Genomic DNA, 19,247 nt, shown 5'->3' with positions numbered 1-19,247 from the left:
GCAATTGGAGAGCATTAAAAGCTCATGGAAATTTACAAGTTGTACACTTATGTCTGATGGGTGGACAGATTAGAGGGGTAGAACAATAATACATTTTGTTGTAGCTTGCCCTAAAAGAACCATGTTCCTAAAATCCATCAATGCATCTGCAAATGTAAAAGATGCAAATTTGATTTTTTTCATTGTTGGCTGATGTGGTGGAGGAAGTTGGGGTTGCAAATGTTGTCCAAGTAATCACGAAAAATGCAACAAATTATGTGGCAGCTGGAAGGTTGCTTTGTGCCAAATATCCCACCATTTTTTGGACTCCATGCGCTACCCATTGCATAGACTTGATGCTAGAGGACATTGGGAAGCTGGAGTGGGTGCAAGATGTTGTGCAAGAATGCAAGCATATTACCAAGTGTATTTATAATCATGCTTGGGTGTTGAGCCTTATGAAGGAATTCACACAGGGTAAGCTTAGTTGCCCAGCTGTCACACAGTTTGCTACAAACTTTCTTTCCTTCCAAAGCCCTTTATATGAGTACCAAGATTTGAGAAGAATGTTTTGTAGCCAGCAATGGGTATTCTGGAAAGATAGCACAAAACCAGAAGCAATGTCTGTGAAAACATCTGTCCTTGTTGATAGTTTGTGGGACAAAATCACTGAGTCGTCAGCTTCACTAAGCCCCTTGTGAAAGTCTTGAGATTGACGGATGGAGAGAAACCTGCAATGGGATATATTTATGAGGTCATGGACAGGGCCAAAGAGTCCATCAAGACTTTCTATAATGGAAATGTATCTATATATCTCCCTATATTGCAAATTATTGATTTCAAGTGGGTCAGGCAACTACATTCACCATTCCATGCAACAGGAGCATATCTCAATCTGAGCTTATTCTATAATGAGGGGTCTAGCATTCAAAAAGATCCCGAGGTGATGAGAGGTGTCATGATATGCATTGAGAAGATGTTCCCAGGTCAAGATATTCAAGACAAAATCAACATACAACGAGATATGTACAAGGAAGCATATGGCATGTTTGGATTCAGCTCAAGCCAACGTCTCAAGGACAAGAAAATGCCTTGTAAGTGCAAATTGTTAAAACTTAGCTTGTACTTTTGCTAATTCTCTTTTATATGTTTGGCATTGCAAACTGATAATCTTTGTTGCTATTTTTTGACAGCTCATTGGTGGATAGATTGTGGCACTGAGGCACCATAATTACAAGAATTTACCATCAGATTTCTGAGTCAACTATGCAGTGCTTCTTCTTGTAAGCGCAATTGGTCAATGTTTGAGCACATCCACAACAAAAAGAGAAACAGCTTGGAGCATGAGAGGTTGGAGAAGTTGGTTTTAATCTACTACAACCTTCGAATGCTCACAAAACAAGTGCAACCAAAGGATACAAATCCAATTTTATTGGATACTAATGATTTAGAGTCTGATTGGGTTGTGGAGAAGGAGGCCCCTGATTTGAGTTGGCTTGGCGAAGAGACTGAGAATCTCTCTAGTTTGCCATCTCAAATGGAGACTCCAAATACGCCTGCCTCACAGTTGCTTCAGCGTTCCAATGTTACTACTAGCTCCACGAGGGCTGATTTTAGGTGTGATCGTCCATGAGTGATGAGACTCAAGATTGTTATGAGACAATCATTTATCATTTATGACATATGTATTTGAATTTTGAACTTGCTGACATTTTTTATTTTAATCGTGGAATCACAAGTCCTTTTCTTATTCAGTATCTAAATGTTTTGCTTACAAAAATCAGATATGTTATGGTGTACTTTTATAGATATGAGATGATGTTACGAATTATTGCATATATTGTGGTTTTTATAACTTATAAGGATTGGAATTGTCATTAGTTTCTTTTTTGTGCTTAAAATTTACTATATTTTAAGTTTTTTTTTGTATTTTGACGAGTCTTATAAGGGTCGTTCTCGAGTCTTATACGAGTCGACGAGTCAATGTCATGACGAGTCTTATACAAGTCGATGAGTCGTGCAACATGATATCAAGTTCTAAAGCCTTCAAGACCTGGCATTCTTTAAAAGTTGCAATTTCTACAAGCACATGAATTTGTTAGCTGCAAACCATAGAGGTTGTAGACACTTTTGTTGGGAATGGATATATTAACATCCAGGCTTGAGACTGTCATCTCCATACTCATGTCTTTATCTACCAACAATGTGCCAAATGTTGGGTGGTATGTGGATAGTGCAGCATCAGTACAAAACACGTACCTTAGGGAACTCTCTAGTGGGCTTTGTTACCACAATGGGACATCATGCCAGCGAAAGTCCAAGAAGAAAAATAAGAAGGCCAAGCAACAAAGAGAAATTATAGAGGTTGTAGACACTTTTGTTGGGAGTGGATAAATTAACATCCAAGCTTGAGATTGTCATCTCCATGCTCTTGTCTTTATCTACCAACAATGTGCCAAGTGTTGGGTGGTATGTGGATAGTGCAGCGTCAAGACAAAAAACGTATCTTAGGGAACTCTCTAGTGGGCCTTGTTACCACAAATTCTAGAAGGCCTTGGAGAGGGAAACCCTACAGGAGAAAATCTAGATAAAGTACTAACAATGAGGTAGAGGCCCAATGTCACCTCATCCAAAACACCTTGCTCTTTACAGATTTTCACCATTGGGAGGAATCTCAGTAAAGGAAGAATTATGATAAGGTACAAAGTGACCCCACTGGAGCTCATTCAAGAGAGAGGCACAACAATGGTACAAGGCTTCAAAGAAGAAAATTGCTCTCAAAGAAAAGCCTAGAAAAGCTCAAGACCTAGGGTTTTGAGGTTTTTCGATGGTAATAGGTACTCACAAGGTCAAGACTCGAGGGATAAGGTTTCTTACAATGATATTTAGATAGTCCAAGGTTCATGAAATCCTATAGAAAGTCCTCAATTTGAGGGGAAAACAAACTAGGTTTTCCCTCTAGGAGCAACACCTAGGGCAAAAGATTTTTATGGATGAAATTTGAGTGGATGTACACCAAATTGGTATGTTAGGTAGCCAAATTGGTATGTTAGGTAGCCTAGACCTATCTCTTCATGTTTAGGCTCTCAAATCACCAAAAATCCTCCTTCCTAAAATTCTTGCAACACCTAGATTTTCGCCCAAGCCTTAAAAGGACCAAATTTAAGGAGAGAAATTTACAGAAAAAGGTTGTGGTTGATCACAAAGGACCTGGACTGGTGCCTTTATCCTTTGGGCATATGGAGTCAAGGATGCTCTAAATAAGCCAAATTTGTTGCCATGGAGGCCAAAATTTAATGCCCTAGGTATCAAAATTCCAGTGTTTACCCACTCAATGATAAATGGAGTTTGATGGAGAGTTATAAGAATCCCTCCACTAGGAACATTCATTACATGTTATACGATGAGTAACATATGCAATTCTCAACTAGATATCCTTTAAAATTAATTTCAACTAATTAGGGCACAAATAAGCATAATCTAGAAGCAACAATTCAACACATTAGATAATTTAAAAATAGCAAATATTCAACAATAAGCGCTTACAAGACAACATGTAGTATATCCATAAATTATACAAAGAAGTAGCTCCAAAGATAGTCAAAAATGGCTTCCAAATATCGAAATGCATCCAATAGATCTCCAATAGCCAAAAAGGAACAAGTGTGAAAATCCTCTAGAGGTAAAATTCCAAGTGTGATGATGATGAGAGACTCAAGTGAGGTCTTATACATGTCTAATCAAGTCTAATTTTAGCCTAAATCCCCTCTTAGTTTTCAAATGATGGGCAAAAACTAATTGTGAGTACAAGCCAACTACATAGCCAATGAGAAATCATAAGGATTAACCCACAAGAGGGTCGAAATGCTAACGTCATCATTGCATGGGCCTCTTGGAGGCATGCGTTGAGCTCCCTTGGTGTCAAACTGAGTCAAGGGCGCTTCAAAAATCATCCTCTAAGGTTGGTCGCTAGATATCCACGCAAGTCATCATGTCGACCTCAGTTTTTTGTTTGGGGTACAAAATGGATCATGGTTCTCTTGGCGATATAATAGTTTGGTTTTGTTCCAATGTTAAGGGCTCAGAGTATGGTGCTAGCCCTTCCCTCGTCTCAAAGGTGAGACAAACTCATCTAGGCCTCAGATCAACAGCGAAACCATGTGATCACTAAAAACCAGTTGGGGAATGTTGGTACAAGTGCATCATCTCATGAATAATGTGGGGCAAAGTGCAGGCTATTGGAGGTGTTGTAGGTGCCCATAGAATGTATAATTATGTTTTGCATGTAATAAGAGTCCCACAACTCTCAACGCTTCACCTATATGTTGTCATACGATCCTCTAGTGGACCTGGGCCGCAGTTAAGTTGCCCAGTCCATGATGAAACCCCTTGTCAATCACACAGAAAGCCCAATGTTGCATCTTCATCATTAGGTAACATTTATCATTAGTGCATCTAAGTGAACCAAGCTTGTTAATCAATAGCAAGTTGAGACTCCATATGGGGCTTCCCTTACAAATTTGGGGTTTTGATTTCGTAGTAGTGTTACCTCCCTAGGTAGGGTGGCTAATAAACGATCATATTAGTTGTTCCCAACCCCTAAGGGGAAAGATGTGTCCCTAATACATCCTTCAATTAATAGGAGGCATATGAACGATGATGAAACGAATGGGGACAAAGGGTCTCATGGCCAAATTCCATGGGTACAAGGATAGCAATAATAAGGGAATTCCACATATTGGATGAATAGATGTAAGGAGGGAGCAACTGTGGATACATGAGTTACCCCAATATTTGTTTTTCTACCTTCTTTATTTTCCTTTCTCCTTTTCTTGATTTTTCTTTGTATTATTGCTAGGGGCTCCAGGAAATGAGGCCATGTTGTGAAAGATGTAAAGCAAATATTACCCCCTTAAAGGTGGGGCAATTCATCGCCCACCAGGGGTTTGGGATGTGCATCGGTTCCTATGATGTGATGGGCACTCATGGGCCCTAGGAACCAAGGTGATGTCCATGATAAGGGGTAGAGCTCATGATTGGTTTTTTCCCACGTGCTCTCTATCTTTTTGCATTTTATGATTTCCCTTTTATTTTGTTTCATATTTGTGGACATGATATGATTTTAACTTTCTTTTCACTATATCAACCTTCGCAACAACGTTTCCCAACACTAACCCAAACATGTGGACAAGGAGAGAGGGTGTGTTAGTTCCCTGTGGACCCAAAGAAAGAAAATGGTGAAATAGGGCTTGTAATGTGCGGAGGGAAGTGAAAAATGTGGAATGGAAAAATGCGACCATGCTACCAAAAACAAAGTTTCCCAAGTAGTGCCCTTCCTAAAGCCAAAGGCCAACAGGGGAGATCCCATGGGACTAGGTTGAAGATTAAACCCCCATTTAAGGTGAGGGAACAAAACCACAAATGAAGCCCTTTTTCCAAGTCACCCAATAATCCATGCCCAAATGAAAAACAAACATACGCACCTGATTGCACAATGAAAAACATAATTTTTGGATCAAATTTCCCACCTTAGAACTGTTGATTTCTAGGTAGCATCAAATGTGCTTTAGCTCCAACATTTAGTGGAGGGGCTAGGACACATGAGATTTCCAAGACCCAAAATCGTTTGGAGAAATTCCACCTAGATTGTATTTTATTAAAATAATTAATATTTTTAGTGGGGTTCCTAAGTCTAAACTTAGGAAAATTAAAATATTAATGGGTATTAATGAAAATATGGGTGAGAAACTTCTAAGAGACCAGGATCAAGTCTAATTTAATCCTAGTCGTTGATTAGAAACTTAATCTCGGTCGTTGATTTCTCAACAGGAAAAATATAAATGGAGGCTTGGGGTTAGTTAGAGAAGACACACGGAGAGATTGAGGAAATCGATTTTCTAAGGTGAGAAGTTCTCAGGAAGGAAATCGATTAAGGAGATCTTGCAAGTGAGGGGCAGGGATAGTTTGGGAATACAAATAGAGAGGCAGAGAGAATCTTGTGGAGGCAGCACAGTAGCCAAGAGAGTTGAGGTTGGGCCAGCTGGGCCCACCCAGCCTTGACGCAGAGCCAGAAGGGCCAGCGCAGAAGGAGAAATCTACCTTCCACGCAAAAAGCCAAAACTACCAGGAACTGTCGAAACAGCTGGGAAAGCTGACGCAGTGGGCAAAAGAGTTGACACAGAACCTCAGAGAGCTCCATGCACGTCCACGCAGTTATTGCGAAGGGATAGTGCAGTTATTGATCCAAAATGGATCTTGTATCAAACCTCTAAGTCTAACTCTTCATATATATTAACTATCGAAAAACACTATTGCAGAAGAAAAACACTAAGCATGGCGGAAAACAGAGCTAAGCGGAGGTTGAAGTAACGTTGCACAGGAGTCGTCGGATCGGACAGATCAGCAGCCTAGATTAAATCAGGAAATCACATTGGAGGAAGCCAACGACATATCGACCTCAACGTCAATCGATTTACAATCAGCGATGACATATGAACCATTGATCGAGCGTGCAGATCAACGGTGGAGCGAGATCGTATCGCATCGCAAATACGCTAAAGGGAGGACTTAACACAGGCGGAAGGCTTTCAGCGGACCCAAAGGAGTTATGAATTAAACAGCGAAGGATTTGAGTTCCGTGGTAAATGGTATTTCGGGCGGGCTTCAGGCGGTAAGTGGTATTGGAAGGGCTTCACCCGATTCCATACACTAGCCGACACATAGCACGCCGTAGGAGAGAGAAAACCACTTTTTCGGGTGGGTAATCTCCGTGCAAGTGGGCCACCCGAAATGGTTGTCAGCCGTTGGATTGGAGATCGTGGATCAACGGTGGAGATTGAGCGGACTACTTGATGTTTCGGGTTGGATGCGAACCGTCGGATTGAAGGCAGATCAACAGTGTGGAATACAAAGGGATTATGACCCGTAGCCAATGCGACTTGCGGACCCGAGAGGATTATAGGGTGGACTTTATATTGTTTGAAGTCCGGCTTTGGCGTTTCAATTGGATTTTCCACTGTTTCAGTGTATTTCCGTGTATTCCCTGCGTAAACAGAAAAGTGTGTTCTCAGGGATTTTCACCCGCGCCTAGTGGTCCTTTCTGTTGTAAAACAGGTAGAACAGGTGGCCTCCGTGCCTTAAGCGTTTTGCATGATTGTTTAAATGCTCAGCAGGGAGATGAAGGGACAACGCTGGGAGCCAAAGAGCCCGACAACGGAAATGAACAGACAAGCATTGTAAGCTTAAAAAGCCATCCCATGATAGAACAGAAAAATATAAGTCAGTTGAAGACAGTAACAGAAAGACAGTCAGTCAGTCAAATCGAGGCAGATTGAATAGAGGAACAAGACAGAGGGAGAGTATGTGCACTCTTTTACACTCGAGGTTTTCGAGCAAATCCCTCTTTGATGTCACTGTTGGTTGAGACTCTGTTTTTGAGCTCACTCTTGTAATAATATGTTCTTGAAGACATAATATAGAGGTCGACACTGAAAGCTGGACCAGGGGACGTAGCTAGGAAGTCTGGTGAACTCCTTTATTATTTTGGCAGTGTTGATTCATGTGTCTGTTACGTTTTCTGATTGTTAAATGTCTATATTATTCGCAATATTTTCGATCCATTGCACTAAATAATATAGGCATTCCTGCACAGGAGTCTGTAATACCTTTTCTTCTTGATTTAGTATCCATTTCGAATCAGGTGGTATCAGAGCATTTGGTTTTGGTTTTATTAAGGTTAGACAAGCTTGTGTTGGATTTTCAATGCTAACTAGATTAAAGTTCAGACTAGGAGAAGGAGAACTTGTTGAGGCTAATCCAGAGATTGGAAGAGTCTATTCTCAGAGAAGAATGGCAAAAGAAGCTCCATTGGGATCAGAATCTCAATTTATAGAATGTTTTAAGACACTCCAAGCCATGGTGGAAGAGATGTATCTGGAATTTAAGAAGGGTCGAGGTGGAAGCACTGCAACACCCAAACCAAACAAAGAAGCAGAGGAACCTTTTCTAGTTGCCCCTCCAGAAGGCAAAGGAAAAGGAGGAATGACTCCTCCACCATCTCCTCCATCATCATCCTCGTCATCATCATCTTCTAGCTCTTCTAAGAAGAAGATGAAAATTTCCTTAATCAAATTAGATGTGAAGTTTGATTTGCCAATTTATGATGGAGAACTCAATGCAAAAAAGCTAGATAATTGGATAAGACAAATTGATGTATATTGCACAGTACAAAATGTTCATTTAGAAAGGAAGAAGATTCAGCTGGCTCGCCTTCGACTTGGAGGAACTGCACTAGTATGGTGGGAAGGTAAGACACACGTTGATCTGCAAAAACATAGTAAAATCATTTCTACCTGGAATGAATTTGTTTCTGCTATCAAAAAGCAATTCTATCCTTTAGCTTACATGCAGCAGGCAACAATGAGTTAGTAAACTCTTCGTCAGTTGAAGGGTCAAAGTGTACAAAGTTATACTCAGGATTTCAGAAAGAGAGCTTTAACTCTAGGTATATCATTAGACTCACCTGAGACTTTATTGAAGTATATAGGTCGTCTTCATAGTTATTTAAAGCATACTATTCTCATGTTTAATCCCTCTAGCTTAGATGATGTATCAGTTCAAGACACACATCTAGAAGCTAGAGGTAAGAATGTAAACACATAGATTGGGGGATCATCTAAATATTCTATAAGCGAGAGCAAGGAAAAGAAGAAACTGAAATGGAAGGAGAGGAAAGCAAACACTGTAAAGAAGGATAAACCTTCATGCACTCATTGCAAGAAAGAAAGACATGATGAGGCACACTGCTAGTCTTTGCATCCAGAATGGAAACCTAAGAGGTTCGGTGGTAAGGAGAGAAAGAATGTTGCTGCTATTCAGCAGAACTTGGGATCAGATTCAGGCGATGAAACAACAGTTACAGCCACAGGTATTAAAGGTAAAGATTTTGAAGCATCCACAAGTAATTTTGCACAGTCTGTTGACAATGAAAATAATGAGAGGAAAATAAATGAGCTTTTTCGTATTAGAGTAATTTCCAAGCACAATAAGATTGATACCTTATTTGATAGTGGATCACAAGTAAATTTGATTTCAGAAACAATTGTAAAGAAGTTGGGATTACAAACAAAACCTCGTGAGAAGCCATATCCATTAGGTTGGGTGTGTGATAAAACAAAGCTACAAGTAACGAGACAATGTAAACTTAGGTTTTCTAGTAGATCAACATTTGTAGATGAGGTTGAGTTAGATATGGTTCCATTGGATATATGTGGTCTTGTTTTGGGAAGTCCATACTTGTATGATAGAAAAGCTATTTTCTATAGAGCTAAGAATAAATATCAACTCACTAAAGATGGAATAGAATATATTGTAAGAGCTCATAAATTCAAAGGTAATTATTCTCTCATAAACTCAGGACAGATGAAAAGAATTGTGAATTCAAGTAAGAAATTTTTACTAATGGTTGTAAAGGCAAAGGATCCTGATAAATCCAATGAATTTGAAGGTTGTGATTCTAAACAGAAAGCTGATTTAGTTAAAGTTGTTTCAGAGTATGATGTTCTATTTCAAGAACCTAAAGGTCTACCACCCAAGCGAGAAATAGTACATGATATTTATCTACAGCAAGATGCTCCATTACCTAACATTGGAATGTACAGGTTGTCAACTTTAGAGAATGCAGACATAAATAAGCAGGCACAGTAGTTGCTCGATAAAGGATTTATATGACCAAGCACATCACCATGTGGATCTCCAATCGTACTGGTGAGAAAGAGAGATGGTTCGTGGAGAATGTGAATTGATTATAGAGCACTAAATAAAATAATGAAAAAGAATCATTATCCTCCTCCTCGTATTGATGATTTATTAAATCAATTAAAAGAAGCAGTTTACTTTTCTAAGTTAGACTTGCAAAGTGGTTATCATCGGGTCAGAGTTGCAGAACAGGGTGCATGGAACACTGCTTTCAAGACAAAGAAAGGACTGTATGAATGGCTAGTTATGCCTTTTGGCTTAACTAATGCTCCTGCTACATTTATGAGAGTCATGAATGATGTACTCAAACCATTTATTGATGATTTTATAATTGTTTATTTAGATGGCATTCTTGTTTTTAGTAAGACATGTGAAGACCATGTAAAGCATGTAAGGCAGACTTTAGATGTTTTAAAAAGAGAAAATCTCTATGTAAAACTGTCAAAATGTTAATTTGGCATAACATCTTTAAATTATTTGGGTTATATTGGAGGGGGTGGTGAATTTAAGATAGATCCCTCTAAGGTTGAAGTCATTGTGAACTGGTCTAAACCCAAATCTGCTACAGAGGTTAGGAGTTTCCTGGGGGTAGCACAAAACTGGAGAAAGTTTATTGCTAACTTCTCATTGATTGCAGCTCCAATACATGCTTTAACAGGATTGAAACGGGTGTTTAAGTGGGGAGGCAAATAGCAGAAAGCCTTCGACACCTTAAAAGAAAAAATCAATACAACACCAATACTAGCACTGCCAGATCTTCAACATCCATTTGAGACTGAGACAGATGCCAGTGACTATGCCATGGGAGCAGCGTTGATGTAACACGAAAAACCCATATGCTATCATTCTAATAAATTTAATTCTGCAGTAGTTAATTATCCCACATATGATAAAGAATTGTATGCATTAGTACAACGTGTGAAAAAGTGGAAACATTACATAATGCGTAAAGAAACAATTATACATACAGATCATCAACCACTTCAATATTTGCACTCACAACTAAATTGCAGCAATCAAGACATTACAAGTGGAAGGGTTGTCTACAGCAATTTCATCTTTTCATCAGATATAAGAAGGGCATACACAATAAGGTTGCAGACATGTTATCAAGACCAATCATAAATGCATCTACTATACTTAAGCATAACTCAGTAATGCATGAAAGTTACATTGAACAATATGCTCAAGAAGTAGATTTTAAAGATGTATATGCAACGTTAAGCCATGGCAAGCAAGTAGAAGAATTGGATTATTATGTAGAGGACCAACTCTTATATCATTTGGGAAAGTTATGCATTTTCACAAACTGAAAGAGTTAACATAATTCAAGAAGCACATACTTCTCCCATATCAAGTCATTTTGGTGTAAGTAAAACAGTTGCACAATTGCAAAGGTTCTATTATTGGCCAAGAATGCATGAGAAGTGATATTCATCTCCACATCAAGTATATTTTCAGTGTCCATCTTCTTGAGCTTGCCTAGGAAAAGGTTGAACAGAAATGAAGTATACGTTGTACCAAGTATTTCAGATTCAGCAATATGGTAAAAGTTCTGTGAAATGGATCTAGGGACCTCAAGTAGGTGAGGAAAAATTTCTGTATTTGTTTTAATGTGCAAAATTTCAAAATTTCTACTAAGCTTTGAGGGCAATGCTTTTCAAGAGGGAATTACTATGTAATGTATGTAATGACCCTAATGTAGGTATATAAAGAAGCAAATGTATCTCTAATTAGTAGGTCAGTCTAGAAGCGAACCTGCATGGACAATGAAAGAGACCTAGTATAAATAAGAGATTGATGGAGTCATCGTTACATATATAGAATTATGATCATTGTACTTGAATGTATTAGTATTATTTGGAGTTCTAACATCTAAGGAGTTATTCTGTAACTCAACATAATACTTTCAGGAGTTGTGCTCCACATCCATATTTAGTGTAGACTTTTCATATGTAGGTTTATCATGACTTATTGTGTATTAGTTTCATTATAAAGACAGTAATAATTACCCACAAAATCGAACACTTCCACAAAAAATTATGATCCCCTAAAAATTAAATTGTAATCTAAGAAAGCTGATTTTTAATCACACAAACAAATCAAAACTTATTATTACAACTGAATGCTTCAATAACTACATACCATAATTGGGGCAACCATTGTTAGGAATCTAAACAAAGCTCAGGATTAAGATAAATTAATTTTAGAGGTTAGAAAGGTAGATAGCAACAGCAAATATGACCTAAACGGTATTCCATGTTTGGAATGATATATATCCCATTATGAAAACAAAAGCAGAAACTACCTAAAGAATCAACTTTTATCTACACCATTATGATTCTTCATAGCAAATACCTCACAAGTTTTCTTTCTTACCTGTTGACTTTGAAGATCTGTTCGAGAAACTTGGAATGTAACAGGAACTTCTTCAGTGTCATTGTGGTCACTTTTTTGAGTTGTTACAGTGCCCAAGTAGTCAAGAACACAAGCTTCAATATCTTCCTCAGTGAAATCTCCAACAATACTAACCTAAAAACAGAAAAATAAAGAAGGACAGGCTAGTTAATTAGCACAACATGGAACAGAAGAACAATGCAACCAATATTTTTGATATAAGGAAAGCACAACCCATTTTTCAAATGAAATCTCTCCAAATAATTCATACTTCCTTATATAAGACAGTCGTTATCCCCATGAGTTACTTAAACTGATAACAATCAGCTGACTAGATGATACGACATACCTCCATATTATCAGTTACAAATTGCTTCATCACAGCATCCTTCACGACAGGTAAAGTCAGCCGCTGTATTGTTTGTGGTGAAGGCTCAACAAATCGTTCATCGCCTTTCAGCATAGCATGCATGAGGCGATGGGCAGTTGCCCGCTCTAGGCTTTTAGGTATAGCACGATAATGTGATAAGTAAAGTCGTCTTGCCCTCTCAAATGCATCTTCCAACCATATATTATGCTGGGAAATCACACCATTCAAAACATATTCTTAGATGGAAAAGCAAAGGCGCTACATAGATCTCAACGTTTCCAGAATAATAATTAAATAATCTAAAAATAAGTCATTGATTCTCCTGCATATTTTCTTAAAGAACCCATCCTGATTATTTAAGAACACTGCACACTAAACAATTTATAAATCTCCCATGGTCCGAGAGAAATTCACTATAATTAAATTCAGGACACTCCATGCTGACTGAAATTCTTACTCATAAAGCGTCTTTTTAGTAGGACGGACTGCAATTTCTCACTAGAAACATAATAGGAAACAAACATTGACAAAAAATGCCATGAGAAATTATGTAAACCATTTCTGATGCACAATTTATACATAAATTGTTTTGGGGGAGCCAATGTCAACATAAATCAATACATATGTTTTTGGCTTCAATAGTTCAAGAAAGATTAGTAACAACATACTAAACATTGGACCATACTAAAAAGAGAGTTCCTGCCAAATTACAGTCAAACTAAATAATTTCATAGCTCAAAAGTGTTATACTTTCATCACTGAAAAGAGAACATCAGAGAATGCAAGTTAAGAAATAAGAACCAAGAATGTAAGAACTCTATAAATGGTGAGATAGCATAATGAACATACCTTAATTACCATATAAAGTAGTTGGAAAGCAGCCCGCATTCCACCATCTCTCAGATGAAAATGAAATTCCATAGAGATAAATTCCTCAGTTGACTCTAGAGCACAGTTAATCAGGTGATTAACACAAAACAACTCCACCTACAAAAACCATACAGGAGATTCCAGATAATATAATTTTCAAACCAAAAAATAAGCTTAAATGACTCTTAAAATAAGGCTACTATATTACAATTTGCCTTGCCTAACCATGTTCTTTTGCAAAAGAAAACCTGAGTAGATTATATGTTTTCAATGACTTTGTTTCAGTCTCACTTTTGCTTCCCACCAGTGTATCATGAAAAATGCAGTACACAGCTTTAGAGAATCCAAAACTTCACCCAGAAAATGGGGAAAGTGCTCATAGCCTAGAAGTTAGAACTCAGACAGTCAATTTCAAAATTTCCACTCATAAAAAAATCAATATAAAAAAGCACTTGATCAACCATAACTTTCCTCTAAAAAACTGGAATCACCTCCTAAGGCTGACGGTAACTGTTCTGAATCACGTCAGAAACATCGAGAAATAGCAAAATTACTATTGGATCTGCTTTTCCATGACCTAGGTAATTCATCAATCAAGGAAACCTTGACCATATTTTCCTTGAATTATATTAGTAGCAATAATATAACACGAAATGATTGGAAGATTACTCCAAAGAAAGTGGAACACCTTTGAAAATACATAACAAAGCAACATAGAACATGGACACTTTTAAAACCATCCACACGGATATGGAAATGTGGTAAGACTATAAAGTCATTATGACAAAATTAAATTCTAAAATATAATGTTTTAATTTGAACAAGTTTAAAGATATATTTTTGTCAAAACAGTAAAAGAAGATTTCAGTTTCCTCCTGAAAATTGAGATCACTACCACAAGATCAGCTAGAAGCACACAGTATGGAATGCACAGATCTGCCAATCGTGAGAAGGAAAATGTTACATTTCACGGAACAAAATGTAACACATACTCACCATCTAAAAAAATCCATCCAACCAAATTGAACTGTCTTAAGTTAATATATCAAAATCATCCTCTTAAGATACAGGTATGATGTTAACATTTTCATAATCCAAAAACTGAACCATCTAGTTCAGTAAATCAAAATCAATCTGTACTTCTAAAATGCCCTCTATAATTTATAGTCAACAGGAGTAATACATGCTTTTTGAATATCTAGTGTCTGGCAAAGAAGATAGATTGTATAACTTCATAAAATATAATCAAGCAGATTATTAAATCAAAGGTAGTTCTTGATTCCTGATATCATCCATCACTGCTATTACCTGTTCCCTTGAAAATCCACCAACTCTTCCACCTTCACTAAGAGTGCGAACCCCTACAATAACTGCACCCCTTGCATCAAGAGGTTCTTTAGCTCTTCCTCCACCAACAACCAGCCTCATAACACCACCTTTTGCTTCATTCTGGGAGATCTACATTTTTTAAGACATACAGACAAGTTAGAAGTTATATAAGAATGGAATGCTGGCATAAAAGTAAATCTAAATAAACCAAAATTTTCTTCATTTTGCCAGAAATCTTTTTCATCAACAGAGAGAAATTCTTAATACCTTATAATTCACACCAATGCCATTTGAAAGACGACGCTGTATTATACCAGTTTCCTTATCAACAATTTTTAGTTGAGTGCTATCTTTATAGACAGGAATAAATGATGGTTTTTGTTGTAACCACAACTGTTCCAGCCGTAAAGCTGATATTAGTTCCTGAGGCACCTCAAGCTGCAGAGCCATCAAGAGTATTAATTCACATTTAATGTATTCCAAGTTGGCTACTAAAGTCAAACGCTCAATAAAAATACAAGCAACAAAGTTGCAAAAAGCCAGTGAACCAGTCATAACGCATATCATATATTACCTTGGTAAACAATCTAGCCTATATATCATTGTTTCATAACTCCAAAATCCTAATCTTTCAATGACTCTTCAGATAGAATCTACTTTAAACAGAAGAGGAGATTGCTTATTTTTGAAGATTAAACTGCAGCGTACATTGAAACTAACACGTAAGATAAAATTCGCTGAGCTTGTTACATCCTCTAAAGTAAAGATATGCCATAAATAAATATGTTAGACCAAACATAACTGTTTTGTGAAGCCAAGAAAACACACGAAGTGCATGAAAAGTATGATTTGAAGTTCAAAGTTTGCATCCTACGCCCTCTGAAAACAAAACTGTGGGTTACGACATTTATATCCAAAAAAACAAAAGAAAAAAATCCCAAAGAACACTTTCACTCCTTGATGTTCATTTTGTTTTCACTATTCATTGCCTGTTGTTAATTTTAAGTTTTAACTTTTGAATCTTAACTCTAGATACTAATAACCTCAGACCAAGTCTTTGACTTGTCACTCTTTTATTAGTTTTGAGTTTGAGTAATTTCAATATACTATTTCAGACTTCAGTAACTATTATTTTTCTTAGTACTAGTTAGATTTAGTATGATGAATTTAAATCAATGTATCAACATTTTACTATTTTTGTTTCATTTATGGTTTATGACTTAATATATTTCATTAGCGAATCTGAATCTGAATCATGTTTATATCATATACAAATTTGAGTTTAGTACTATTTTACTGTTTACTGTTTAGAATTTACACTGTACAATGATGGATTTGCATGGGATGAATTGTTGTTGGGATTTTGTCATCATTATTATTATATTTAAACTTTTAGTCTTTAGATGCTGATTTTTGTGCAGCATCGGGAGGTATTCCCACATGCCAAGAAGCCTCCTAAGTCGGCCTAGAAAATTTATGGAAATAAATTTTATTTTTGGGTTTCATGTAGGCTCAAAAGGGACAGGTCAACCCCAACATGAAAGGGTGTGTCCCTTGGGGTAAATCCACCCATTCGACTTTTATATATACACATGACGTGACACTTCATTTGTCTCACTCAATCCTCATCTCTCTTATATAGAACACACTCATGGGAGCAGAAATAAGGACGAAATGGAAAAAGTTTGGACTTGCTTTTTGGCACAGATTTCTAGACTTTTATTGTATGCCTTGCTGAATAAGAATTTCTCCTAGAAGAAAGTTGCTGGGTTTTCTCCCAAGATTGGGTTTCCCTGGGAAAATTTGTTGTCTCTATCGTATATGGCCGTCTCTTTTTGATCTTATTGTTTCACAGCATTATTGTTGAGATTTTATGTGTATAATTGCTTAATGATATATAAGGCACAAGATAAATTAATTGAAAATCATTAGAAAGTAGTTATCAGATCAGAAGATCAGTTTCTACTGTGTATTATTGTAGAAATATTCAACATGGTATCAGAGCTTTGGTGAGAGAGCAGCCACTTGAGACACTGTGGATACACTCACTTGTGCAAGAAGAACAACCCTAAGAGAAAGTTGAAATTCTTTTGTGGTTTGATCAAGGCTGGCCTAGCCCTAGGAGACCAAGGACTGTACTGAAAATCTGAGCAGTTTTTTCTTTTGTTCTAATTTGTTCTGAATCCAGGTATTCGGTTTGAGACTATGCAATGGGCCAGTCAGTGGATCAGTCGAAGCATTTTCAGGGTCCACCAATGTGGAGCCCCAGCATTCAGATTCCTCCAACAAAGGAAGAGGGAACTGATATTGGAGGAAAATTGGATGGCGCTTTCATGTATCAAGTCATACAAGTTTATTTTCAAGCTCGCTGCCTGTTCTCTTTCATGAAAAATTGAATTTGCCAGAAAGGGGTGCAGTGGATAATTAATGGAATCTGCATCTTGTCATTCCAAGAAATTGGATGGCTTTCATGTATCAAGTGATACGAGTTTATTTTCAAGATCACTGCCTGTTCTCTTTCATGGGAAATTGAATTTGTCAGAAAGGGGTGGAAAATTAATGGAATCTGCATCTTGTCATTCCAAGAAAGCAGATCAAGGAAAAGATTTTTTGAAATCCTTTGAAGGATGGAGTCCCAAGCTATAGGATATTGCCTTCCTGATGATGAACTTTTGGCAGGAATAATGGATTATTTTGACAAGAGTGGATTGTTCAGCCAGATGGAACGATAAGAAGAATATGATCTGTTTAGCAGTGGAGGTGGAATGGAACTAGATTCAGATTTTGAAAAGAGTGGACTGTTCAACCAGATGGAAGAATAAGAAGAATATGATCTGTTTAGTAGTGGAGGTGATGTGGAACTAGATTCAGATTCTCAAGAAAATTTGAATGAATAAAAAAATAACAACGCAATATCAGATTATACTACTGGTGGTGGTACTGGTCACTCTGGCATTTCAAATGTGCCTGCAACAATCGTGGGGGGGCATCCTTATTGTGAACATCCCTCTAAAACACTGTTTGTGTGGAATACTAACAGTAACAAGGAGGATTCAGAGCTCCATACTTATTTAGAGCATGATGGTGACATTAGGATGCTCTGTACTGCATGCAAGCATTGCAGGTTTGTAATGATATCTTACTATGATATCCGTGCAGCTCGAAATGCAATGTGGGCCCTTCAAAACAAGCCACTATGAAGGCAGAAACTTGACATTCACTTTTCTATTCCAAAGATCAATTATGCAGAATACACCTGTGCATATAACTAGTAAATGTAATCTGTGATTGATGTGAGAACCAAGCATGGGTGCGTTGAAAGCCTGAAGTATACATAATACCCTCCTGTACAATGTAAAACAAAAGACACTTGCATGTGATCTGAGTGTAATGGTCAATATGCAGTAAATACCTATGTGTATTGAACAGTCCATAGAGTGTGTTGAATCTGATTGACAGAGTGCATTGTGCATCGTAGCAATTAGTGATCGATCGCAGATTGCAAGGATCAGATGCTGTGACAGGCCCAACCCGGGTTTCCTCATAAAAATGCAATGTAAATGTTTTCCAAAACATATATTAAAATGGGCTGAGTCTAGGGTACAAGGATTCCAGAGCTGAGGAGGTGGCTTGCTTGGGATATGAAAGGTTTCCTTATGCAGGAAATCTGGACTGTTGGGACAGGCATTAAAGATTGGTCGATGCATGTTTTAATGGACCGGTTCCTGAATTAAAATGGGCTGCAAAGAAGGGACACAGGCAATGTGCTTGTGAACCACAATAAGGCAGAACAGACTGGAAAATTTATGAGACTGGACACCTTTGCAAGCCAGCAAGGACAAGGAAGAAATCCCTGCGCAATAAGGAAAAGCAGGAGAGAAAAGAGAGGGTTCGACTGAAGGGACAGGAAGATTCATTCCCTCAATTGACTCATGCGAGGGGGATTCAATCATTCCCTCATTCATGGATATGAGGCAGAGCATCCATTCGGGCAGCATTCAAAAGGGAGCAGAGCAAAGGAGAAGGAAGAGCAAAGCAAGGATTCACTGGAGAGAAGAAAAGAGAAGAGAAGGGGATTGGTTCTCTGGTTTCGTGGAGCCTATGGGTTGGGATACTAGTCTCTGGAGCCCTGTAACAACTTGGGTCCCCTGGAGGCTGTGGGTTGAGATAGAATCCCTGGAACACTGTAACAACTTGGGTTACCTGGACGCTGTGGGTTGAGATTGAAATCTTTGGAGCCCCATAACAGCTCAGGATTCCCTGGAGGCTATGGGTTGGGATAGAATTTCTGGAGCCCTGTAACAGTTGGGTTCCTCGGAGACTATGGGTTGAGATAGTAGCATCTGGAGTCCTGGACAGCTAGGGAAGACACCAATCTTTGAGTTAATATCTGCAGAGGTCGTTCCTGGAGATTTTTGCATTTATGCCTTGCTGTTGCAACAGATTCTGGAATTCTTGGAAATGACGTGAAACACTGGTACTATCCTTGAGGGTGGAGGTGGTGAACCTCTGAATTCCTTGTGCATTGCTTAATGCAGCAGCCAGC

At 37.9% G+C, this 19,247-nt stretch overlaps 1 protein-coding gene across 2 annotated transcripts in view; it reads right to left on the bottom strand.

Annotated features, from left to right (window-relative positions):
• Positions 1-19,247, bottom strand: part of LOC149155570 (stromal processing peptidase, chloroplastic-like) — a 308,857-nt gene that overhangs the window by 116,477 nt on the left and 173,133 nt on the right. For both annotated transcript variants that reach the window (XM_089445727.1, XM_089445728.1), the window contains exons 13-17: positions 14,969-15,139; positions 14,681-14,830; positions 13,352-13,489; positions 12,482-12,709; positions 12,115-12,267 (exon numbers count right to left, since the gene is read on the bottom strand). In XM_089445727.1, the coding sequence (XP_089301853.1) occupies positions 12,115-12,267; positions 12,482-12,709; positions 13,352-13,489; positions 14,681-14,830; positions 14,969-15,139 (840 nt within the window). The remainder of the gene's footprint in view (positions 1-12,114; positions 12,268-12,481; positions 12,710-13,351; positions 13,490-14,680; positions 14,831-14,968; positions 15,140-19,247) is intronic.

This window comes from Pinus tabuliformis, chromosome 9 (genome assembly GCF_031772625.1).
Source record: "Pinus tabuliformis cultivar Carrire ecotype Pingquan chromosome 9, CPIR1, whole genome shotgun sequence".
Classification (NCBI taxonomy): domain Eukaryota; kingdom Viridiplantae; phylum Streptophyta; class Pinopsida; order Pinales; family Pinaceae; genus Pinus; species Pinus tabuliformis.
This window is presented reverse-complemented; position numbering and strand designations above follow the sequence as displayed.